Below are 26221 nucleotides of genomic sequence, written 5' to 3'. Positions count from 1 at the left end.
GGTTCATCTTGGTGTTAGTGGACCACGCCACTCGGTACCCAGAGGCTATTCCTCTGAGGACCATCACTGCACCTGTGGTGGCGCAGGCCCTGATGGGGATATTTACCAGAGTGGGATTCCCCAAGGTCGTGGTGTCAGACAGGGGCACAAACTTCATGTCGGCCTACATGCAGGCCATGTGGAAGGAGTGCGGAGTGACCTATCGGTTCTCCACTACTTACCACCCCCAGACTAACGGGCTCTTAGAGCGCTTCAACAAGACCTTGAAGGGTATGATTGGGAGCCTGCCAGAGGAATTGAGGTGGAAATGGGACATCCTCCTCCCTTGCCTGCTGTTTTCATACCGCGAGGTACCACAGAAGGGAGTCGGGTTCAGCCCCTTCGAACTGCTCTATGGCCATCCCGTTCGGGGGCTCCTCAGCCTTGTTAAGGAGGGGTGGGAGAAGACTTCGAAGAAGCTTCCCCGTGATGTCGTCAGCTACATGTTGGCATTCGGCAGCCAGATGGCCAAGCTGTGGAAGGAAGCATCAGACAACTTGGAGGCTAGCCAAGCCGTCATGAAGGAGTGGTATGACCGCAACACTCGGACGGTGGAGTTGGACGCTGGACAGAAGGTGTGGGTCATGGAGCCTGGGGAGCTTAGTGCCCTCCAGGACCGGTGGACTGGTCCGTACGAGATTGTTGAGCGTCGAGGCCAGACCACCTACGTCGTGGATTTGAAGACCCCCCGTCAGCCCCATCGGGTGCTCCACGTCAACCGCCTGAAGCCTCACCATGAGCGATCAGAGCATGCTCTCCTCATGGTGACGGATGGGAGCGAGGAGGAGGAGAGTGAGCCTCTTCCTGACCTTCTGGCGGCCCAGGAGAAGGATAGTTAAGTGGAGGGAGTTGTCCTCTCCCCATCCTTGACCCCAGAGCAACAGAGGGACTGCCGCCAGGTATTGGCGGAGCACGCCTCATTGTTCTCCCTCAAACCTGGAATTACACATGTGTATATCCATGATGTGGACATAGGGGACAGTCCACCAGTAAAAACCAAGTCTTACTGGCTGTCCGAGAAAGTGAAGAACAGCATCCAGGGTGAGGTGGCCTAAATGCTAGAGCTGGGGGTGATCGAACCATCCAGCAGCCCGTGGGCTAGTCCGGTCGTGTTGGTGCCGAAAGTGGCCCCACCGGGCACCACACCAGAACTTCGGTTCTGTGTGGACTATCGGGGATTGAACTCTGTCACCAAGACAGATGCTCACCCGATCCCATGGGCGGATGAGCTGATTGACCGGCTGGGAGCAGCCAAGTACCTCAGCACCATCAACTTGACATCAGGGTACTGGCAGATTGCCATGGCCGATGGAGCGAAGGAGAAGACAGCGTTCTCCAGCCCCAAGGGCCACTTCCAATTCGGAGTGATGCCCTTCGGGCTCAAGAATGCTCCGGCCACCTTCCAGCGGTTGGTGAACCAGGTGGTGTCTGGCCTGGAGTCCTTCTCAGCGGCGTACCTGGATGACATAGCTGTCTACAGTAGCACCTGGGAAGACCATCTGCAGCATCTCCAGGAGGTGCTGCAGGCTCTGCAACGCGCTGGCCTCACCATCAAGGCTAGCAAGTGCCAGATTAGACAGGGATCTGTCGTGTACCTGGGACACCTGGTGGGCGGGGGTAAGGTGCAACCCCTCCAGGCCAAAATTGAGACCATCATGGCCTGGGAGCCCCCCAAAACCCAAACTGAGGTCCGAGCTTTCCTCGGCCTCACAGGATACTACCGCAGGTTCGTCAAGGGATATGGTACCATCGTAGCCCCCTTGACTGAGCTAAAGTCCAAGAAGCAGCCCCGCAAGACAAATGGTCTTGCGGGGCTGCTGGACGGCTGCTTGCCAGGAGGCATTCGAAACACTGAAGCGCGCGATGTGCACAGCTCCGGTGCTGGCCACTCCTGACTTCCAGAAAGAATTCATCATGCAGACGGATGCCTCAGAGCATCTGTGGCCAAATAAAAAAAAAAAATAAACAAGTACAGTCTCCTGTGCTTGTTTTCTTTAATTCCCTGGGCGGGTAAGGTCCCATGTTTTTTTTTTTACAGAGTTTTATATAGCGCGAACTTGACCCGAATCGGGTATCAAAGCGCTTTACATAGCACCAGTTGTATTACTTGAGGGCACATTAATTTTTGTATATGCATATAGGTCAGAGGTGTACGTGGCGCACTTCCCAAGGATGAGCCAACCCATATGTCCCCATTTCCCGGGGCCCAGCTTTATAAAATATTGAGAGGGCAGCACATAGGCCCCTTACCGTTTTCAGCCTCGGACTCCATCTTCTGGGGTACAGATAAAGGTAAGAAGGGTTAGGGGGCACGCAGACCCCCTCCCCGGGCTGATTCAAGCCCTAGGGACCCCGTTCCCAATGGCCCGGCACTGTTACTAATGGGGAATAACTATACCTTGTGCCCTAAGGCAACTATAACTCGCAAGGTCACCATGCACCTCACATTTTACTTCACTCGTGACATCTTCTCTGATATTATTGATAATATCAGTGCAACTTTTGCTGTCAAATTGTTGATGAGATAACAGTTCATGGCTGGGTTGAGTTATAATTACCTTAGGCACAAGTTATAGTTACTTGAGATAACTCTAGCTATAACTGCTGAATTTCTATGGTTTTGAGTGTGGAAAATCTGAACCTAACTGTAACCTCCCTATAACCTTTGGTTTTTAATGAATATATATACCCAATCTACCTTTACCTAAAGCTCTCCCATTTAGTAATAACTATTACCTGTTTTCCAGCCACTCACTCCCATCCCTCCCACGGGTAGTAAAAAATTATAGTTGTATGTGTAGGGCAAAGATCTCGTAGTAAAGATAAGAGAGGTGGAGGCAGAGGTCTTCAGACAAAGGTTTTGGGATAAGCATTTTGCAGTATGTTGCAGTTTGTGAATAAGTTCCTGATTGACTCTGTTAATCACATGTATGAAATTTACTTTTTCTTCCAGTTAACACTCCAGCAGGAACTAGCCATTGTACATTGTATGTATACTACCATCACTCAAAGGGAGGTGGCAATGAGCAACATGTTGGTGACTGCTGACACTCTGGATAGCATCTTGACGGACTCGGTAAGCAACAGGTTCTCACCGACAGATGGTGATCGTTCATTCAGTCTTGGAAAACCTCAGAACCTTCAGGGCAAAGCAGAATTACTTCTGATCATTCAGTCATAACTTTGGTATTCCAGATAGTTCCATCATGGTCTGCAGCCGGTATGGAAACTAGCAGTGTTGCGATTGAATGGTTAACAGGGTTATACAGATGGCTCTCTCAAAGTATCTGAAAAATTTTGCACAGGATGATCAACTTGTCGCCACAATGGATGTGAGTAGAGAGCCTGGCAGAAGTAGTGCATGGGAGACGCAATGGGGCACAAAAAAAACCAAGATATTACTGACATGAAAAAGTCTAATCAGTTACCCAAAGGAAATAGAAGGGATTTCGTTGGATTGGGGATATCATGGGAGTTACAAGAAATATAGCAGCTCTTATAACGAGAACACTGTCTTAGTTTTACAGTGGGTGGGAATGTAGAAATCAACAGAACTATATATCAGAATATTACATATAGAATATCATTTGACAGAGGCAATATGGCAGCCGCCAGCTCAGTCGTATGATGGTAGCCCTGTCCTCCTACACCCGTGAAGAAGATGTGCTGTGGATAGTGAGAGGATAAGAGGGTGAAAGTGGGTCTGAGCACCTACCGAGGTGTGCGAAGCTCAGCCCTGGTACTATTGGCATGTTCAGGTTATCTCAGCAAAATCCGACTTGGATACATTGTAGCCGCAAGGGGCCGAGCGTAGACGCCGAGCCGAGAAGCAGCAACTGTTGCAGGCAAAACTACTGGAGAGTCGAGAACAGGATATCGCAGAACACCGATAATGCCCCCTAAAGGAGCTAGAGGGAAAGCCCAGGCCCTGGCTGATGGTGCTACCGCTGCTGCTACAGTGGCAGCCGTTGGAACTGTCTCCGGAACGGTAGGAAAAACCGCGGAGCGGCTGAGCCGTAAGAAAGCCTCTAATCTCAATGGTAAAACAAATAAAGGCGAGAGCTGTGCCCGTGGTAACTCTACGGGCATGGTCAGTCCCGCAAAATGCACTATCCCGCAAATGTTCTCACAAGGCAAAGGTGGGAAGAGTGGGAAAACGGGGATCCAGGGTGTTCCGAATCCCCAAACAGACAAGCTCCTAGGAACATTGGGTGTTGAAGCTGTTGTTGGTTCCCCCGGTCATCATGAAGGAGAGTTCAGGTGCTCAGCAGATTTCTCTGTATGACGCTGTTGCCGTGGACAATTTAATATCTGGCAGCAATATGGATCTGGCTAACGGCGCTGGTAAAAAGGATGGGCGCAATCCTGCAGGAGTGAACAACAGTGGGGTGAACCCCTGGAACTGGGTTGCCAAGATACTGAACCAGTTGTACCACAGAAGCTTTGTAATGATAATAACATTGTGGTTAGAAGCGAAAATGGCTCGGTTGGCTTGGCTGGGGCTCTTAATGGGACAGAGTCACACAGTCTAGATTCACTACCGAAGGAGGCGGAGTTGGTGGATCTTGTGGATAAGTTCTTGTCATTATCAGAACATTCGGATATATCCAGTGAGGAGATGATGAGAAATGGGAAAACGCATATGGCTCAACATTGGGATGAACTGAGTGAGCATAGTACTACACCCCCTGAGGATACGGAAAGGGATTCATCGGAGGGGAGCCCCCAGACAATGCGGAAGAAAAGGGCTTTGACAGAGGAGTCTTGCTACTTTGCCAATTCCTCTTTACCGGTGCAAAAGTCAATGGTTAGAACCCCGGATAAATCTGACCCCTCTGTGGTGCGTAGAACACTAGAGTCATCAGAAGAGGTATCCTTGAGTCTTATATATCGAACAGTGATTACTCACAGGGAGGAAACGTGATTAGAAAGCCAAAGGACACAGAATGTCTGTCGTAAATTACAAAATTCAGTACGCGTATCGCCAGACTTGCTCAGAGTTTACTGCAAGAATTACCGAGGCAGAAGCCTGTATTTTGTATTTGGAGGATAAACTAGCTTCACAAAAGATGATGCTATGGAAACTTATTGATTTGGGGAACAGAGCTCGGCGGAACAATCTGCGAGTCTTCCAAATTCCTGAGGGGGTTGAAGGACAGGACCCTCGTAAATTTATTATTGAATTGTTTACTGAGGCGTTTCCAGAATGAACTCAATGGGACTGGCAGACAGAGTATTCAGAGGGCTCCCCGTTTTCCCTTTTCTGTCCGGGCCCGGCCAGGTCAGTCGGCAGAAGTGGCTAAACCAAGGGCCATACTGATTTAATTTAACAACTTTTTGGCACGAGAAGCAGTTTCCGATCTTGCCCATCTCGATAGGAAAAGAGTTGGCAAGGGGGTTGAATTTTTTGTTAGGCCAGATTATGGCCATCAGATGGTAGAGAAACACTGGCAATTACCTCAGCTTATTCTACCATTTCAAACTAAGGGGGCCCAAGCTTTCTTACTACAACCAGCCAAACTTAAAATCATCCATAAAGGGAATACTAGGTTTTTCACCTCTGAAATTTTGACGAAAGAGTTTCTGCAAACCCTCAAAGAAGGATAAGGAGGGATTAGGCTTATAGAATTATTATCAAATTTGCAGCTTCCTTTTGTGCTCTTATGCCTAATTATTTGCATAACTCTTGTTTATCAAGTTGTATACCCCCCAGCTGTTGCAACAGGTTATGTCATGGGGGAAGAGAATGAGTATGCATACTGTCTGTGGCCTATTGATCTGTAGGTTAATGCTTTTTTTGTTAGGTTCAATTGTTGAGGGACTTCACGGGTGTGGGAGGGACTTTTGGGTGTAAGGAGCATGTCACCGCTAGGACTAACAGTCCTAAAGCCTCGAGGTAGTGGGGCTGTGGGGTGTGCTGTTGGGGTGGTGTTGGGGGTGAGGGTGGTGGAGAGGGTAAGGAGGAGGGTGGGGGTAAAAGTAAAAGAAAAAGGAAGATTCATAGCAGCAAATAAAAGTACAGAGGGTTAAAAGGTTTGCGTATAGGCCTGTAGGTATGGCAACCTTGAATTTATGGCAAATTTAGGCCTTCGAATATGCACACTGAATGTGTGCGGGTTAAATAATTATAAAAAAAGGCAGAGGGTCTCCAGAGAGCTTCGGATGGTTCAGCCCGATGTGGTGTATCCACATCGGGCTGATTTTGGGCCATTGTGGAATGTAGGACAGGAGGGGTTATATTTACCCTCTGTACAATATACGGCTCTAACCTTGATGAAGCCCCAATGTTGGAATATTTGAATGGGGAGCTTGCTACATGGCCCATTCTGTTATTCTTGTGTGGGGATCTTAATATAAATTTGACCTCTGAAGCTTTTCAAAATTGGAGGCGAAACTATAAAGGTAGGAAACCCCGGGTCATCATGGCTCTATTTCAATTACTAAATCTGTGTATACCCAAGGGTGACCTTGGACCATGCACTTGTGGTAGTTGAAATCCCGGACCTTGCTCGGTGTGTAGCCCCGAGAACGTTTACATTTGACAGGAAGCATTTGATGGATGAAAAATGTATTGAACACATGAAGGTGTGGATAAAGGAATTTTTGCAAATTAATAGACACTCCGCGTCCTGAGGGACTGTATGGGATACATTCAAAGCTGGATTTAGAGGGGAAACACAGAGCCTTGGGTATTTAAAATGTAAATTAGTGAAACAGGCATTGCAGGTTTTTTATGATGAGCTTAAGATTGTCGAAGAGGAATTAGTTAACGGGTTAGCTGCAGGATATAACACCAAACCACTTCAGAATAATCTAGCGAGATGTAAGGCCAAAATTAATCTAGAATGGAGCAAGGAGAGCGCCATAAAATATCAAACATATAGAAAAGAGTGTCATGAGTATGGCGAGGCCACGGGCCGATGTTTAGCCTAGAAATTGCAAATATAAGAGGACGAATAAAGAACGGATGGGGTTATTGTGTCTGATCCCTAGAAAATTCTTATAGTGTTTCATGATTTTTATACAGAATTATATACAGAGAACGATACTGGGGGCCTTTCTCCGACAGATATGGGACTTCCAGCCATTTTATGGGGCAAATTGGCTCAAACGGATGTTGAACCTATTAGGATGGGGGAATTAGAGCAGGCCATAAATTCTCTTGCAGTAGGGAAAGCTGCGGGGCTAGACAGACCCCCCTTGGAAGTATTTAAGATCTTTTTTCAGGAGATAAAAAATGATATGCTTAACGTTTATCAAACTTCACAAAAAGGGGAGATTCCACGAACCTGGTCCGAGGCCAATATTTGTGTGTTGAAGAAAAAGTGGAAACCATCTGAATTATCGGGGTCTTATCATCCAATCTCTCTTCTTAATGCCAACGGTAAAATCTATGCAAAAATCTTTGCCACACGGTTGGCAAAAATTATACCATCAATAGTATTGTTAAAACAACACAGTTTTATACCTGGGAGGGGGACCATAGACCATGTGCGTAGAGTAATTACTCTCCAAAATATCGTACAGGTAGAATCTCGAGAACTTGGCCTGATTTTACTCAATGCCGAAAAGGGGCTCAACCGGGTTTTGTGGCATTTCCTCTCATGGGGACTGCAACACATGGGTTTCGGGCAGGGCTATATACGTGCTTTAAACGCCCTTTATCATCTCCCCTCAGTGAAAATTTGCTCAATGGGATATCACTCAGAGACCATCGCGATTTCTAGAGGCACGAGACAAGGCTGTCCTTGTTCACCACTTTTATCTACGCTGTATATTAACCCTTTTATTCTTATGCTAGAACAAAGTAGAAAGATTTTGCCTTGTAAAGTACAACAAGAACAGTATTCTGTAATGGTTTATGCCAATGATATAGCGATTGTTACTTGTAATCCCTGTCTCGCTATACCTGAAATAATATGCCTGGCGCAGACTTTTGGGGCACTTTCTGGGTATAAACTTAATACTGCTAAAACCCAAATTTTATGTACAAGTCAAGCAATGGATGGGGATGCTAGGTGTGTTAAGGAAGCTATCTATCTGGGTATTAAGATCCGTACCTCTGTTAAAGAGATCATTGAGGTTAATTGGGGCGATATTATTTGGGGAGTAAAATGCTCACTTGAAAGGTAGGAGAATCTCCATCTGTCATTAGTGGCAGAGCTAACGTTCTGAAAATGAATGTCTTACCGCGAGTTATGTATTTTTTTAGGGCTGTGCCCCTGGAGGTATCCTATAAGCAAATTCAATATTTACATATTTACAATCTCTCTGTAGTAAGTTTATTTGGGCTCCTTGGAAACCTCGTAGGGCTGCTCGATATATGACTCCTTCTTGAGAAAGAGGAGGATGGTCTATCCCTGACTTTGCTTTGTATTACTGTTCCTGTATTTTGGTTAATGCACGTATTTTACGTACTGGAGAAGAGATTAGTAATCTGGCCAAAGCCTCCTCAATTTATCAGATGATTCTAGGGTCAAAGGTCAAGCATTGCCTATTCAAAAGAGTGGACAGCAGTTATTTTAAAAGAACGCACTTCAAGGTATTAAATGCTGTGTTTAAAGTCTGGAAGACTGTACGGAAAAGCTTCGAGATTCCAGTACTTTCCATGTATACCCCCACTAATGCCACAGGAGTGCTGCCCCCGATCTTCTGCGGCCAGGTGGCCTTAGGCTTGAGAAGGAAGGGGATTACCTGACTTGGCGACTTATATCATGATGATGGGAGATTACACTTATTTGCGGAGTTGGCGGATAAATTCCATCTACCCATAACTCAATTTTTTAAATACTTACAAGTAAGGGACTTTCTGGGAAAACACCCTATTTGCATTATGAAGTTTAAAATTGTAGAATCTATTAGACAGCAGGGAAACATCGAGATAATTTATAAAACACTGTTAGAGGGCAGAACGGATGATCTAGAAAAATATAATATGAGATGGAGAACATGGTTGGGGAACCCTGAAATCTCATTGGAAAAATCTATTGATTTGACAGGGAGGATCTTTCATGCAGCTAGCCTTAAAAGTCATCATCATAAAATGTTATTCAATTTGTATTATACCCCTCTTAAAATGATGAAGTGGGGGGTCAGCATGGTGGGAAGTGTTGCCGCTGTGGAAAGGATAGTGCAGACATTGTGCACGTGGTTTTTGCATGTGCGGTATTGGACACTCTGATAGAATCTATAGAGAGGTTTTTGTCAGAAATAACCGGGGATTGTGTTCAAATTTCTCAGTCTATGATATTGCTTGGTATTGGGGAAGATTTCCGCCAGGGGCAGCTACTATATGAACACCGTTATCCTATTTTTATGGCCACGGTGGTTGCTCAGTTGGCAATTGCCTCACTTTAGCTACAGCAAGAGGCTCCGCCCTTTGAGATGTGGCGGGCCAAGTTTCTCAATGAGTACCACATGGAATACAGTTTATATCCTGTTAAAGGATATAGAAAAAGGAGATTAGGGTTAATGATTTGGGGGTGGTGAGGGAGGGGGAACATCCTTTACGACGCGGATGTTACCCCGCAGTACCGTTACAACGCGTATTTTAGAACGCAAGTTGTAACCACGACTTGCGCTGGAGGGCGCTAAAGGACAAGGAATAGTAGATTTACTATTCCTACACCTTCCCTACTGTACATAGGCTGTTGTTGGAATAGTAAATTAAACTATTCCTAAGTCCGCACCCCTACAGCGCAAGTCGTGGTAACTACTTGCGTTGTAAAATACGCGTTGTAACAGTACGCATGGTAATACCACGCGTCGTAACAACGTACATCCGTGAGGGAGTAATTAAGTCTATTATGTATCATATAGTTTGTACTTCATGTTAACTTGATGTCGAGGGCATTGGTTAGGATTGGGGCTTAAAATGGGCAATGATGGAAGTCTTGATGTATGTGTTCAGTTATGTATTATTTATTTTGCTACTGTGGAATTCTTATAAAATTTAAAAAATAGTCGATCATTTGACATGAATATCATGTCCTAAATGTGGCAATAATGTTTATGAACAATGTTTAGTACAGAGTATTATGTCAGTCAATATTCTGACCATGCTATTCAGGTACAACACCTTCAATAGAATTTGACAAAGGATGACAGATTTAATAAAATAAGGGCTGTTAGCAGGAAAATCAGTAGCGCTCAGACAGGCTGATGTACCGTATGAAAATCCAGTATGTATGGCCACATGTTGACCTTGCACTTGGGGCCGTTCATTGAAGGCAGAGCAGAAAAACTCTATGTGCAGTACTGCATTGACACCAGCTGCAACTGTGTCATAACATTATGTCAGATGGACCTATATGATAGATTAGGTGCTAGTTCAGCTGTGTCTGCAGCAAGAAGTTATATTTGATTTCACAGAGTTTGAAATTCAGCGATAGTATTTCTATTTCAATTAAACTGCAAACACTTAACGTAACACTGTATCCATACACATTATTTTTAAAATGGCCTTATTAACTAAGTAAGCTTAAGTAAGTCCGTTTTATTTGTAAAGTGCATAGTTAATTAAAACCATTGCACAGATAAAAAATTAATTAACTATAAAATATGGCATGTTCCAAACAGTTTTGTTATGTACACACCGGTTTCTCATGTATTTCCATTAAGAATTCTTTAGGAAGGAGTAAAATGCAATGTGCTGATCTTTTTAACTACCATCTCTGATACTATTGTGGGTGCAATATTCAATTATTCCCTTTTAATAGTTTTAGTAAGGAGTTTCTCTGCTGTTAACACTCAAAAGACAACAGTTAATTTTGTGTTATCTAGTGTTTGAATGTTATGTTTTTTATTATTCCAGGTCCTTTAGTTTGGTGTAGTAGTACTTTAGAGTTGATAGTGATGAATTATTATATTGATATTAGGGTGTGTCCTGAGGAAGAAAGAAATAGTGTGCCTTAAATGGTCTGCCTGTAGAAAATGAGTGTACTCAACATCATTATGCAATGCACATTAGGGTAAGCATGACACTCTCATACTTTTGTAGGGAAATCTGACACCACCAGCTAAACTATAACCTGCATCTACACTGCACTTCCATACCACACTTTCACTACCTACATCACACATGAAACCTACATCCCAATGCTTGCTGTTCTACACTCCTGCATCACAAAAGACATCAGTTACAACTAGCTAGCATATACTTCTTTCCTAGAGTTCAAGTACACTCTTTAAATCAGGAGTCTCAAACCTTCCCTGAGCTACTGTCTAATATAGGAATTTTATAAATGCACACAGAGACCAAATAACTTAAACACTGCCCCTAGAGTACCCTTAAGTTCTTCATTCCAGATACAGGGAGCATAAAGTATTAATAGAACAGGAGCTGTAACGTAAAGGTTTACAATTGGGTCCCTGAGGATCAGTGTTGTCCCTTTGCTCTTGAAACACCTAAATAGAGAGATGAGTATAAGAGAGGAAGATAAATAAAACAAAAAGAAAGAATGACAAAATAAAGAAAGAAATCAGGAAAGAAAAACAGAAAGAAAGGAAGAAAGAAAGAAAGAAAGAAAGAAAGAAAGAAAGAAAGAAAGAAAGAAAGAAAGAAAGAAAGAAAGAAAGAAAGAGAAATATAGGAAAAGAAATAACAAAATAAAGGAAAAAAACAACGAGGACAAAATACCCAGAGAAAAGAGTCAAATGCAGGAAATGAAGGAAGAAAGCAATTAAGAAGACATGAAAGACGAAGAAACAAACTAGGAAAGGTTGAATGAAAATACAGGAAGAAAGAAGGCATGGTAAAAAAAGAAGTACGCAAAAGAATGAAGAGCACAACAGAGAAAGAATAAAGTAAGAAGGTGAGAGAAAGAAAAAGACAGCGAGAAAACAATGGAAGGAAAGAAAGAAAAAAAATAAGAGAAAAAAGTAGAAGAAAACAGAAGGGAGAAGATCAGATCAGAGGTGGAATTAAGAAAAGATCCTTGTGGATGAAGAAAAGAGAACAAGAAAGAAACAGAACAATAAGTAATAACACCAAAAGGAGAAATACAGAAAAAGAATAACAGGGGAGGGAAGATGAAGGCAGAGAAAACAGATAAGACTGAAAAAAAGAAGGGAGAGAAGGAAACAACCAGAGAAAGAAAAACATTGAGAAAGATGGAGATAGGACAAAAGAAAAGAAAGAGAGAAGGAGGGAAATTAAGTAAGAGTAGAAGAAAGAATAATAAACGAAGAAAAGAGAAAAACAGAAATTGGAGAAAAAAGAAAAAATTAAAGAAGAAAGGAAAGAATTACTGAGAGACACAAGATTGAAAAAGAGAAGAAAGAAATAGTAAGAAAGATACAAAAAACTGGAAAATGGAGGAAAAATTGAAAATAGAGGTTGAAATGAGAAAAAAAGAAAGAAAAATATCAAGAAGAATATTAAGCCAATAAGAAAAAAAGAAAGAGAACTGAAAAAGAATGCACAACAAAGGAGGGAAGGAAAGAGATAGTGTAAACAAATAGGGAGGAAGCGGGAAAGAGGGAAAAATAAAGAAAGAGGACAGCAAGAAAGAGAGAATAAAATACATTGAGAAATGAAAGAGAGACATAAAACAAGGAAAACAGAAAGACATGTAAAATGAGGCTAGAAAGAAGTAGAAAATGAAGAATTTATTTTCAGAAAAGGGTAGTCTGCATCCTCAAGCACTGTCAGCGTTTGAGTAAATCATAGGAACGGGAGCTGTGTTTTAAATAGCTGTGTTATCAGGTGGGCACCTGTATATTCTCAAGCTTGTTGACAGGCAATTATCATATGTGAGCTACTCAATGGCAGTCTGCGAGCTACTAGTAACATGTGATTGATTAGTTAGAGACCATTGCTTTTAATCCACCAATAGGAAACACGCCACTTCCTACTCTTTAAGTCTCGCTTACTTCTGTAACTACATTCCACCTCCTTCGGAGCCCTACATTAACACCTGCACCAGACATTCTATACGTTTTTTATTTTTTTTGAAAACATATTTTATTAGGTTTTCATGCAATGCACAAACAGTTCACCGATACATGCAACTTCATTACCTTAGTCTCGCAACACTTGACCAATAATTGTATCCCCATCTATATTTTGCCTCGCCCCGCCAAGTCTGTGTTAGTCCATCCATTTGTTCCACATATAGAGTGAGGCCTTTCTAATAGCAAGAGTTATATCCCAGTGAACCCGAGACACAGTTCTACAGGGCTAAATTGTGTTGCTCTGAGCCTATTCAGGCACTGTCAGCCTCTATGTTTCAGCACGGATTAAAACAAACAAAATCGCCCCCTTCAACTCAAACTCCCCGCCCTCTACCCCCCCGAACCCTACCACCTACCTCCCTCAGACATGTCGCTTTCCCTAGCCGTGCATGTAATGCTCATAATGTGTTCTGCATACTCCACCCTAGTCCTATGTCAGTAGCCCACATCTCCGCCGGAGGGACACTCCCACTTCCACGCTTGCTCCTCCCATTCTCTCAACTCACTACCTGTTGTTGCAGTCTCATATAATAAAGAGGGCACCCATAGCCGGCGAGGTCAGTCATCATCCTCAGTCGGATTCTTGAGCAAATCCACCAACGCCACCCAGGCTCTCGCCGACTCCCAGAATTTGTCGTTGTCAGTCCTCCGAGCTAATTGGAGGCGGAGCGTCCTCTCGCAATCCGCCCACTTAGTAAAGTCACTTAGCCAGCGCGCAACGCTAGGGGCCGTGGCCGCCTTCCAATGGCTAGTGATTTCACGCTTGGCTAGAACTAACCCCAGGTCTAGGAACTTACTGGTGGTTTTGTTGTGGGAAGTGTGAGGGAACCAGTGCAACAGGCATACCCCTGGAGTATTCTGCAGGTCCCTCTCCGTCACCTCTGTCAGTTTGGCCAGTACCTCTCCCCAGAATCCCCAAAGCAGCGGACAATCCCAGAACATGTGTATGCATACCGCACCCTCCAGTCTGCATCGTGGGCAGGTAGCGTGGGAGCCAAAAAACTTTGTGAGGCGTAAGATACGCCCGATGAAACACATAAAATTGAATACGTTGGAATCTTGCGTTTCGGGAACATTTCCAGGCCCGTTCCATTAACAATTCCCAAGGTTTCTCCTCTATAGGCGTTCCCAGGTCAGTTTCCCACTTAATACGCAGTCCCTCCAGAGGTGTCCTCAAGCCCTGGATCAACCTCCGATACAAGCCCGTCACCGCCTTGATCCTACCTACAGAGGTGACCACATACTGGCAGGGAAGGAAGACCCGTGGTTTCGCTAACCCTTTTTTCCAGTGCTTGCGCACAGCAGCTGTTAATCCCGCGTGCAAGAGAAAGTCCTGAGCAGGAAGTTCGTGCCTCTGCATGAGGTCTTGAAATGGTAAAAGTGCACCATCTTCATACAGATCTCCAATGGAGGAGATCCCCGATTCCTCCCAGTCATGTAGCCGCTGTCAATCTCCTCCATGGGGGAGCTCCTCACAGAACCACACCGGGATCTCAGGGGCATATGCCGGACCCCTTTATTGCGTCGTATAGCCCTATACCAACATTGCCTCAGGACCCATAGATCCCTGGATACCTCACGTTCCCGCATAGGGAACGGTAGCAAAATCCGACTCAAGTGACGAAGCTCTAGGTCCCTTCTTTTCTGGGTTGTCTCCATTCCCAGCTTCCATGCCAGCCGTTGTGTGAGCCATTGGAACTGGGCTGCATTGTAGTAAGCCTCAAATCCGGCACTGCAAAGCCTCCCTCCCGACGCGGGCGCATCATGGTCGGCAGAGACACTCTTCTTAGTCCCGTTCCCCACAGGAAGCTCGAAACAATGGAGTTGAATTGGGCAAAGCACTTTCCAGGTATCCAAATCGGCAGGGTAACAAAGTAATAGAGTAAACCGGGAGGGTTATCATTTTTAATAATGCCACACGCCCCGCAACCGACAAAGGCAGGGAGGCCCAGAAGTCAAGGTTACTCCTGGTTGAGCGCAGAGCCCTCCCTATGTTACCCTCAAATAAATCAACTGCCTCATGGTAAATTCTAACCCCCAGACCAGACATCCTATAATTTATACCTACATACTGACCAACAACTCCTGCACCACCACTGTCACTCTCAATACCCACCAAATCATAAGTCTCACAAACTTTACTCTATACAGCTTATCTCAAACATAAACACAACATCCCGCACCGATACCCATAATAAATGCAACAATAAAACTGTTTCTGCTTTATCTCTGATTCTATTGCAAAATAATGGTATACTTGGTTGTGATTTTTATAACTATTAAATACATTTTTTGCATATTGTGTTCAGAGGTTTTCAATTATGAATACATCTATACATTAGAAAAACATTAATCTGGTCAAACGGAAAAAGTCATAACATCTCAAATGTTATCCACTCTATTTTTTCTGCACATTGACAGTAAAAGAAAGAGAGGTTTATTTCACAACTAAGGACAAAAGAAAGCTGTAAATACATAAATCAATTAAAAAGTAAATGAGCATTCATCAAAGTAAATATTTCTTTGTAACAATATGATGCTCAATATATATCTAGGAGAGAAACCGGTGGATTTCAACGCAGGTCTATGATTGTTTCACCTCTTTATATATTTTGCACAGCCTTTAATAAGACTATAACAAACATTAGGCCCCTGATTTAGAGGTTGGCGTACAGGTTATACCATTGCAAATATGACGGAGTACCCTGCCCTCCAAGCTTTTGTCCACCTGCCTTATTTACAGATGGGCAGACTACAACTTTTCAATCAGTGGATTTCTTGATGGCTCAGTTGACCAAAGCCTAGAATCATTTTCTTTTGCCAATCACTGCAAAAAAACTTGCCTGTGAGGGACAGGAAAAAACAATAATGATCTCCACACCTTGGGAGAAAACTCCCAGAGTGTGGAAGTCATGAATCTTTTGTTTTTCAGAAACTGCCGCTTCATGGGTTTCTGAAAAAAAAAGTTAAATAGTTGGTGAACGGCTGTCAAACCGAGGATGGCCATCCACCAAACCTTTTGTACCTTGATGGAAACCGCTGTGACAGTGGTTCCTTTCAAAGTACAGAGATGATCGCTGGGCAAGAGGTCAGCTTGAAACATAACAACTCAAATACCATTGGGGTGGCGGACGCAATGTCCTCTGACACCCTGGAGGACACTGCTTTGCCTGTCAAATACAAAATCAGGCCCCCAATTCCATATTTTCACTCCTAAACAACTTCTGAAATATCTTAACAAAGGTAGCAATATTGTAACACCGAGAATTGGATTCTTCTTTACATTCCACAGGTAGGCAAGGGCTGAGAACACAAAATAGAGTCAATCTGTAAATAACAAACTAATAGATTCAAAGGTAAAGCTCTCTCATAGATCTTGATTTGTATTTTGTAGAATGAATTGCCTATTTTAGTACCAGATTTGCACACAGAAATGTGTGTGCATGTCTGTACTGGTTTGTGTGTGTAGTTGTTTATGTGTGTGAGAAACTGAGAGAAGAGAGAGTAAGAAAGGGGATGAGAGTTCGGGGCTGCACTCATTTTAAATCATGGACTAGATTGGCAAAAACCACAGGAGGTAGGTGGTGTTTGTTTTGCAGCAGATTCTGCCAAGGCATGTGCTGGGCCTTTTGTAACAAGCATTGTACTTGCACCCATTTCACCCCCACACTGTGTCAAGATGCATTACACCATTTGCTAGGAGGCTAGGGCCCATACAAATGAGGGAACACTTTTGTCAAGGTGTTTCTTTCAAATTACTAAGCACTGGCAAAGGCAAACTGGATCGCAGAAGATGTCTAAATCTAAGGGAAGCGGTGCAAAGGTAGCACGCCTACCGAGGCACACTTTGGGAGGTGCTACGGAGAGTCTCAGAAGCCCAGTCATCCCCATGAAAATGAAGTTAAGTAATATACCCACCTCCAAATGTGTTCCGATATGCTGGCAGTACAAAACAGAACAGCAGCTTGGAAGTGCCACACATCTTTCACTGTTGCACCCTCTCTGGCCTCTGAGACTTCAGGACTTCACTAGCAAGGTCATGTTTTTATCAAGATATAAAAGGAGATGAAACAACTGTAGACCTATTTCGTAACACACCACATTGTTATTAGCATGTAGTTCATGTATTATACCATTACAGTACAGTTGATTTATTGACATTGTGCTTTATCATGTATTTCCATGTATTTTTATCTAAGACAGTCCATCCTAATTAGAGTGTTTAAAATACATTTGTGTTAGACTTAAAATAGGTAAAATATTTGTAAATATAATCATTCAGTGTTTTTAAAGCCAGTTTACCTTTTGTTCCGCTCAAAAAGATATTGCAGTCTCCAAGGCCAGTATTGTGTTGAAAAGAGGTTAAATATTTCACAAACTCATACCCCTAGTACAGATATTTTATAAGTATACAACACTAAGGTAATCCAGGTCTAGAGAATAGCCAAATAGAATTAATTATTTCTGATGATATATGCCCCATGCCAATACAGAAAGCGACTAGGTCGAATAGCTCGCACCTCCCAGCCTGTACCAAGCAATACATTTGGCGCACATCCTAAATGGTATCAGTCACTTTTGGATACCTCTGCAGTGCAGAAAGACATTCATTTATAAAAAAAAGAAAAACCTTTTTGATGTGAAATTAAGAAAAGACAAGAATTTCTGATATTTTGATGGACTTATTTATTCATTCATTGGGGTACCAATATATTTATAATTTTATTATGACCCATTTTTATCTTGTAAACTTTCTTGCTGCTAGGGGTCAAAAAAACTCAGACTACAGCCTTATTTTCAATCTGTTTTGGCAACTGCTGGTTCTACTTGGTCTATTTGAAGGAGTGATTACATTGTTGTTATTTGCTCCGCTTCTATCTTATTGATAATTGAGTCTTAGGGCCTGATTAGGAGTTTGGAGGACAGGTTTACTCCATAACAACCGTGAGGGATATCCCGACCTCCGTATTACAATTCCATTATATCCTATAGTTGGAACATGTAATATGGCAGACGGGATATCCGTCACGTTTGTGACGGCGTATCCCATCCGCCAAACTCATAATCAAGCCGTTATTGATTTGTTCAAGCATCTTCTGTTTCACAATATTCTCTCTATACCTGATCCATGGTACTTAATACTTGTTTTGTATTTGTTTTTCTCCTCTTGTTCGGCACAAATGTTTCAAATTACCAATATTTCCTATTTCTGCATATTTAGGAGAATTCGCCTGAAGTTGAAAGGATGGCTTTAATGTGTCAAATTTCTCTTACCAAGTGGATACCACAGTCAATATCTTCTAAGATTGTAAATCTGTTTACGGTGCCTTCTATTCCAGAGGAGATTGTTTTTTGGGCCATTCATCAAATGACAATTCAATACGGTAATTTGAAAAAATGCTATGTTGTTGTCAAACACTGTGCTCTGTGGCAGTCTACCGGATTCTACATTCATTTTAGGTCTGTATGCAAATAGTTGTATCTGTCTATGGCTCATGTCATCACAACACTCAAATACACAGAGTGGGCTCTGAAGCATGTGGCAACATGTTCTTTCAGTTCTCTTACTCCATTGTTCTTTCAGTTCCCTTACTCCATTGCTTGTTTAAAGTATTTCTACATTTTGTACAAAACCCATAACAGTATGGTGAATTTATGCATTTTACAGTGATGATTGAGAATGGATCAATCACTAGCATTGCATATACAATGCAAATTGAAAGTGGAAAGAAGCCACAGGGTATATTTAAGTTATTTTCTACATATATTTCAAACTGATTGTGGCATTCAGAATAGAGTCCCATGCCCATGCCTTTGCCATTTCAGCCCGCATAGTTAAAACAATTAATTTTTTTAAGGAAGTGACAATTAATTGGAAGGAAATACAACAGCACCACTATGTGTTGCAACACCATGTCATAATGGTAATTCAAATAAGCTCTAAAACGATTACTTTCTGTACAGTGCTAATTAAAGAAACAAGCATCTCCGTGCTTATGCCATCAGATGGCTTCAAAATATGGAACTCCAGCAAGAGGCCTTAGAAGTGAATGGTTGCATCTTAAATACAGATCCACTGACAGCCACTTTTGAAAGATGCAAATGTATTGCTGCTATTTTGGTTATTATGTTCAAATGATACATATTGTTTTAGATTTGTTGAAATTTAGTAATTTCACATTTTAGATTCACATTTTAGCACCACATACCAGTACCAGATGTCCCTTACAGGTTTTGTTTAATTATGTCTCTTGAGGAAAAACTGTTAAAAACTGAAACAGCTCTACACCAACCAGCTACTCAACTATTAAGCCTTTATTTGTACAAGGATTTAGAATTTCTGTAAATGCAGCAACTCTGCTATAATGCCGAACTCCTTCCTCACCGTCATAAAAAGGTGCGAGTGAATCCTGGGAAAAGACAATGCGAAACGTTCTTTTCCGCTTATTGCATTACGTTTTATGTTCTGCTGGGTGGAAAATATACAAAGCCAATCATCAAGATTTTTTTACAATATGTTTCATGACCAACATCACCTTTGCAGCACACTCATCATTTTAAGTTGGTAATAGTGTTTAGTTTAATTAATATTGTTTATCCTATTTTCTCTTACAGGACCGGAAATGGAACCATATCTAGATCTGATTCTCAGAACGCTCTTTCCTGTAATGAAGACTGCTTCTACAATCAACCAGAAATATTGGTTTAGCCTTGGTGTGCACCTGCGCTGGTGGAGCGGTCGGGTTTGGTTTGATGGTTGGGAGAGTGTTGGGACAGGACACCTTTATTAAGTTCACTTTTGTAACATTTCCTGAGAGCACCCTTCATGCAAAGAGATGCAATTTCTTATGTCTGATTGGTGCAGAGAATAACAGTCCCTATTCATCTCATTGTTTTCAACAACTGATTACTTATCTGCATGAAACTTTCATTTGTGGCACAAATCAGAACTCAACTGCAACAATGGTCTGCATAATGTGTAACTCCACTACTTTCTAGTACATTTGCCAATTGGACTGGCATGCTGAGCTGCTGTGTCAAGTTTGCTATGTAATGACTGGAACACATCTCTAGTCTGTATAGTGCACCTCCGGGAAAACCCCTATTCTTTTCAGTAATAAAAAACGAAGGGCTTGATTTAGAGTTCGGTGGACAAGTTGTATCCTATTGTATGTGTAATAAGAGGGACGGGCTATCCCATCACATTTGTGACGGGATACCCATCTGCCACAGCCTGAATCAGGCCTTATGTTGTGAACTTACCTTCCTAGGAAGTGGAGCATTAAAACCTGTAAAAATTGTACATCATTTCCCAGAGGTAATTGTTCACTTCAATGGCACAGACATCTTGTTGCAACCTAGAGCTCGCACAATTGCAAACTAGTCACCGTGTTAAGTAAAGATTTAGACTGGTGCAAATCATGGAGTAAATATATTTTTACCATTTTTGCCTCTTGAAAAATAAAGAATGCAGGAAGCAAGATTTGCTCCCAACTAAACATTTTCAATATTAGGACAGAAAAAGGGGCAATGTGATTTCACACGTTTTGCTATGCTTAATATAGGAAATTGAATGAATCAGTGTTTATTTAGATGTGAGATTAAAACCAGTGTAGTGTCTTCCTGCCTGATTAGCAGAAGAGTGCAAAATCATTACACCACTTTTTACTCTGGTGATATCTGAACCAGCACTTCTTTGTTAACCACATAAAATGATTCACAAAATTACTGATAAGGAATGCTCGGATGCATCATCTTTTATATTTTTACATACTTTTTTTTATTTTGCCAAGAGGGCAAATATCGTCATACAGTAATAACTTGTGCAAAATCTGATTTCTCCACTCTTATTTCATAAACAACAAAACTGTACAAACTAAATTGCTTTGTTGCTAATTGAATGTAAAAAGTACTCTGGTGACACATATTCTGCCTTTCCTTCATTTTAGTTCAATACAATGAGTTGCAGTAATGTGGAATTATTACCTTATATTGTCTAGAATGCTTCAAAAGTGCAATAGGATGCATGATCGAAATGGATACCATTACAGTATCTATGAGAGTCATAGAATACCTATGTGAATTGAGTCTAATACCTGCTAAAAATCATTTCCTATCAGCAGACGTATTGCACTGTTTTTGCTCAGTATGTCCTATGCACTACCAGACGAGGTGGTACATGTGTAGATTAATGCAACACTTAAGCCTTTGAACTTAACTGTAATTTTTTTATTTTTGTGCAGTCATTGAGATGTTATCAGGCCAGTTTGCTTCCAGTGTAGACACTCCTCTAGTCACACTTTTCTTTGAAGCCTACTCAACCTGTAAGGTATTTCTTCTTGAAACCATCCCCAGTCTCCAGGAGGTGAGTTGGTAGAGTGGGGAAAGAACAGAGTGCAGTGGATGAAGGTTTAGAGCTGTTACGTTTTGTGAGATAACTGATGCATACACATTGACTGCCCCTTCCTCTGCCTTTGCATATATACTTCATTTGATGAAATACAAAAAAATATGAAATTCATTCTCTTGACCCAGACTTGTGATCTCTATTTATGTATATGAATAAAATGTGTAAAAACCTTTATTGTACCCGACCAAGTATCAAATTCCTATCAGGTCAGATATATAAAACAAAATCAAAGCTAAACCATGCTATAATACTTAAGTATTAGGGAACAGTAAGTGTAATAAGCATTTTTGAAAAAGAAAGTGACAGAATTAGAATCTAGGGCAATTTAATAAAATCGCAGCTGCAGTAGTGTATTTTCTATGTCTACCACAACCTGTCCATGAATAGGAGCCAGGGGAAATATATTTTTTTAAAAGAGCTGGGGAGAGGGAGAAAATAGAGAGAGTGGGTGGGGAACCCTCATCCAAATAAGACAAGAGCGAAACAAATTCATGGATAACATTTCTATTTTAGAGAATCAGTTTTGTCTATTGGAATATTCTGCCAGTGACAGAAACCACTACCTTTGCATGACAGAATCACTTCCTAGTGAACAGATGTCAAGTGCAGCTGCCTCTCCAGGGAACCCTCTACTTCCACATGTGGCTCATATTTTCTTAGTAGTTAATGTCTAGTGTGTGGAACTGAAAACCTGGTGTAATTTATCTTAACAGGTCTGGGGGCAGGTCATCACCACTCTGGGACATTTGGCCTCCATTCTGCCAGAGGAGCAACTAGATAAGGAGCTTCCTTGGTTGGTCAATGAAGTTGAAAGGCTCCAGCCCCAGCTGCCTGCTGATATGGCATTTCGTTTGCTCACGGTGAGTGTGACCTTTATTTGCTGTCCATGCTTGCCACTTCAACCAATCCCAAATGATCCACTCATAATGAACACTGTATCTCATAATGAGAGATTAGCTGCAATGAAACACTACATTATTGAGAAATGAGGGTTGAATACAGAACTACAGGATTCCATTGGTGAGTTAGTTACACCACAGGTGGGGTTGTGAGATGGTTCAGGCCTCCATCATGTGTACATTGGGCCAACATATTGGCATTCCGCTCCCAACAGTACCAATGTTGTGGGTATCAGAAATTTTGGGATGTAGGAAAAATGTATGATTCCAAGTTTGCCCCTTAGGTAACCCTGGGAAATAGAATCACCACACCTATTCGGACAGTAATTCCCCACTATTTGACACATTCACGCCTGGTAATTATTTCAGTTTTGAGCTGGTGTATTGTTTTGGGAGATGAAGGGATTACAGGAATATAGTTTTCCAACATTAATTCCAAATACTGAACCAGCTCAATTGTGATTAGTACACAATCCATGAAGGCAGCCAGAGAAGCAAAATGCACATTTGTATTTGTTACATATGAAATCGGGATTAATAAAGGAGAAATGTGGACCGAAGCAATTGTGCTAGATTTTAAATAAACATTAACAGTGCTGAAATTTGCTTCGCCTGTTGTTGTGATACTGGGTAAGTAAAATTGGTTATAGAAGTGAAATTGAGCATACTGACGCTCCATCTTGATGCGTTAATCATAACAAAACAGCAGATCTTCAGTCACTAGAGCCCTGACATAGGTCTCAAGCAGTAATTGGGCTTACTAAAGCCCTAGTGACCTCTTATAACAAACAGTGTGCCATTGCATTTTCTCTAGTCTGAGAGGCTGCTTACACCCTGTGAAATACAAGTACATTTACAAATGACCTTCACTAAGGAGCCCCATGACTTTGCATTGCACTCCTGGTGACCGAACATACAGGTAAAACAGTGAAGTCTTAAGAGGAGCACTGGAAATGTATCATGTTGGTAATCAATAATGTGTTGGAATTATAGAATACTACTTTTAGTTGCTATAAAAACAAATATTAGCAAAGGAAAGAGTCCGTAGTTAGAGACGTGCGAACTGTATTAGCTGAAAAAGCAAGAGTGACGTAGACCTTGGTGGACACACTATTAGAATCATTACGTCTCCAATCTGCCAATTTTCATTTCCACAGAACTATTGTTTTTAAGGCTTGAGAATTGTAGATTAATGTTGAGGCTCTAAGTGGAACAGTTTCTGCTAGGTCTGAGCACTTACAGTTAAAAGGACAGGATGTTCAAATTTCCTTACAAGTCCTTCTTTTGACAGTCTCCACTTGTAATAAAAATTTGAATACCAGCTACAAACATAAAAACATGACAGAATTTTGTTGTATGGCATATTGACCATATACATAATTTGGGGTTGTTCCCCCAATGAGTCTTACAAGCCTTCATTGCAGGTGATCATTCTCCTCATTAGCATCTGTGTAGCTAAATGTGTTCCTAAAACTGCTTTTAGTCGTCACCCATCTTCTGTGTTGCAGCTCCTGCCTCCACGTTGCCTTTGATTCTCATAAGCGAACACTATCCTTTTAGGCTCCTCTGTACTCCCATGGTTCACAGTGTGCAGGGGTGCAAGAGGGACATTGAGCAATCCTGGTCCACAACTGTTAATAGTGAAACAGATGTAGCGGCGCATACATGGATCCAGGTTTTAGAGGAGCACCCCAATTATGTCTGTATTTTACTATCTAACAGGAAAAAATGGTAAAATGTATTTCCAATAGTGTTCATACACCCATGCTACATCTAAGTGTGCCCTTTGGCTTGAGGGTGTATTTTGCTGACTTTGGATGAGACTACATTAGTGGAGTGTGGATCACTTGGAGAAGCAGGCAGATAGCTAGAGGACCTGTAGGATGAACAGGGAGAAACAGGAGGGTGAAAGGGAGGTCAAACAGAGGAGGCTGACAAGGGAACAAGACTCTCCAAAAAGTTCAGTACAACTGAATGGAGGAGGAGGACTAAGATCACTAGCAGGATTAGGAACACACGGAACTAGATTTCCAAGATAATGAAGAGAAAGCAATAGCAGGAAGACCATGGAAAAACCTGGAGGATCAGGCAGCCAAAAACCACAGTCGACCAGGATGACTGAGACCCCAAGGACATAAGGCCCAGCATGCCTAAGACAAAGAGGAGGATCAGTAAAACCAGGAGAATAAGTAGAATGAAGTAGACCAGAAGGACCAGAACCAGGAGGCCAAAGAGGAGAAGAAGTACAAGTAGCCACTTTATTAAGCGCCATAGAAGCCAGAAACTAGCTGACTCCAAACCTTTTCGGTGGTATAACAATGAATGTAGGCAAGCAAGAATTGCCCTTGGCAATGCTATCAGGGTTGGGGAAATGGGTACTGTCCGTACTGCAAGATATGAATACAAAAAAGCTATCCATAAAGCCAAGTGCCTATGGGATGAGCTTAGATGGCAGGACCTATAGAAGCTAATTTGCAGAATAATACCAAATTAGTCTGGAATATCATTAAGTGAGGCCGAGGGGTCAACCTGATCAGCCGCTAATTCATGTCTCTCATGAAGGATGGGTTAATTACTTTGGGCCCCAATATGCGCGTAACCCTTTAGATGATCAAATGGAAGAAGTTAGTTATGTTTTTTAAACTGATGAGGCTTTTAATGACAAAGAAGTTTTAGCAGCTCTTAGTGCAGTTGCTGGAGGTAGTGCGCCAGGACCCGATGGTGTCCCTGCGGATGTGTTCCTCTATGACAAAATACGATGGGGTAGATACATCTTGTTGATGGCAAATGCAACGGCCCAGGGTGCTCCGATCCCGGTTTCCTGGAAAGGGGCCGTGATAATTCCAGTATATAAAAAAGGAGATAAAACTCAACCAGGGAACTACAGACCTATCAGCTTGATGGATACAATTCAGAAGGTAGTTGGGAGGTTGATCCTGAACAAAATCTTAGACTGGATTGAAGAGAATAGTAAATTGCCCCCATTCCAAGAGGGTTTCCTTAAATACACTAGCACCATTGATCAAGTCATTCATTTTATTCTTTCATAGTGGAAGACTGTGACATTGGGCAAGGGCAGCCTTTATGCTGCCTTTGTCGATCTACGTTCAGCTTTTGACCTTGTCCCCCGTTCCCGGTTATGGGTGACGTTGAAGGAATTAGGCCTTTCGGACGAGATCCTAACCTTCGTAATGAGGCTGCACGAGGGCAATCATGCTAGAATCCGCTGGGGAGGGCAGGGTAGGGTCACCACCTAGTTTCCGGTTGAACGAGGGGTACGGCAAGGCGGTACCATGGCACCAACGTTATTCTCTTTGTATATTATTGGAATAGTGGACCGCTTGTTGCCAGTGAATACAGATGCCCCTTCTCTAGCAGGTGTAAAAATTCCTATTTTAATGTTTGCAGATGACACATTAATTATTTCCAAGACTCCTAGTGGCCTCCAGTGAGCTCTATCAATTTTTGAAGATTTTTTTGCTGCTCGAGGCCTGGAAGTTAATGTGTCAAAAGCTAAATTCATGGCTTTTAATCCGCATCGAAGTTTTAAGGGGAGGGTTTTTATGAATAAACAACCACTTGAACTGGTCAGGGCTTTTACCTATTTGGGTATACAGTTAGAGAAGAAACTTAAGTGGGACTGCCATATAGATTTAGCAGCCCTGAAACATTGACAAGTTACGGGAGCTTTAAGTCTGGAGCATAAAAGGTCTCTAAAAAAACAATTAGACCAGTCCTCCAAGTTTATGAATCTAAATCTGTTAGCTCCGCTCTTTATGGCGCCGAATAATGGGTGTTTGAGAAAGCAGCACCTTTAACTCTTTCTGAAAATAAGTTCCTCCGTAGCATTACCAATCTCTCAAAAAGCACCCCTCTTAAGCCACTTAGATATGATTTGGGTAGAAAAGCTATTATTGAT

At 42.2% G+C, this 26221-nt stretch overlaps 1 protein-coding gene across 1 annotated transcript in view; it reads left to right on the top strand.

Moving 5' to 3' along the window:
* The first annotated feature begins 3065 nt into the window (after window positions 1–3065).
* The window catches only part of LOC144797661 (maestro heat-like repeat-containing protein family member 1), a 28949-nt gene continuing 5793 nt past the window's right edge, over window positions 3066–26221 (top strand). The window contains exons 1-5 of the mRNA XM_078668377.1: window positions 3066–3115; window positions 18215–18377; window positions 19609–19707; window positions 21237–21358; window positions 22117–22263. Of these exons, the coding sequence (XP_078524503.1) occupies window positions 3071–3115; window positions 18215–18377; window positions 19609–19707; window positions 21237–21358; window positions 22117–22263 (576 nt within the window). The 5' untranslated portion in view covers window positions 3066–3070. The remainder of the gene's footprint in view (window positions 3116–18214; window positions 18378–19608; window positions 19708–21236; window positions 21359–22116; window positions 22264–26221) is intronic.

Source organism: Lissotriton helveticus, chromosome 12 (assembly GCF_964261635.1).
Source record: "Lissotriton helveticus chromosome 12, aLisHel1.1, whole genome shotgun sequence".
Classification (NCBI taxonomy): domain Eukaryota; kingdom Metazoa; phylum Chordata; class Amphibia; order Caudata; family Salamandridae; genus Lissotriton; species Lissotriton helveticus.
This window is presented reverse-complemented; position numbering and strand designations above follow the sequence as displayed.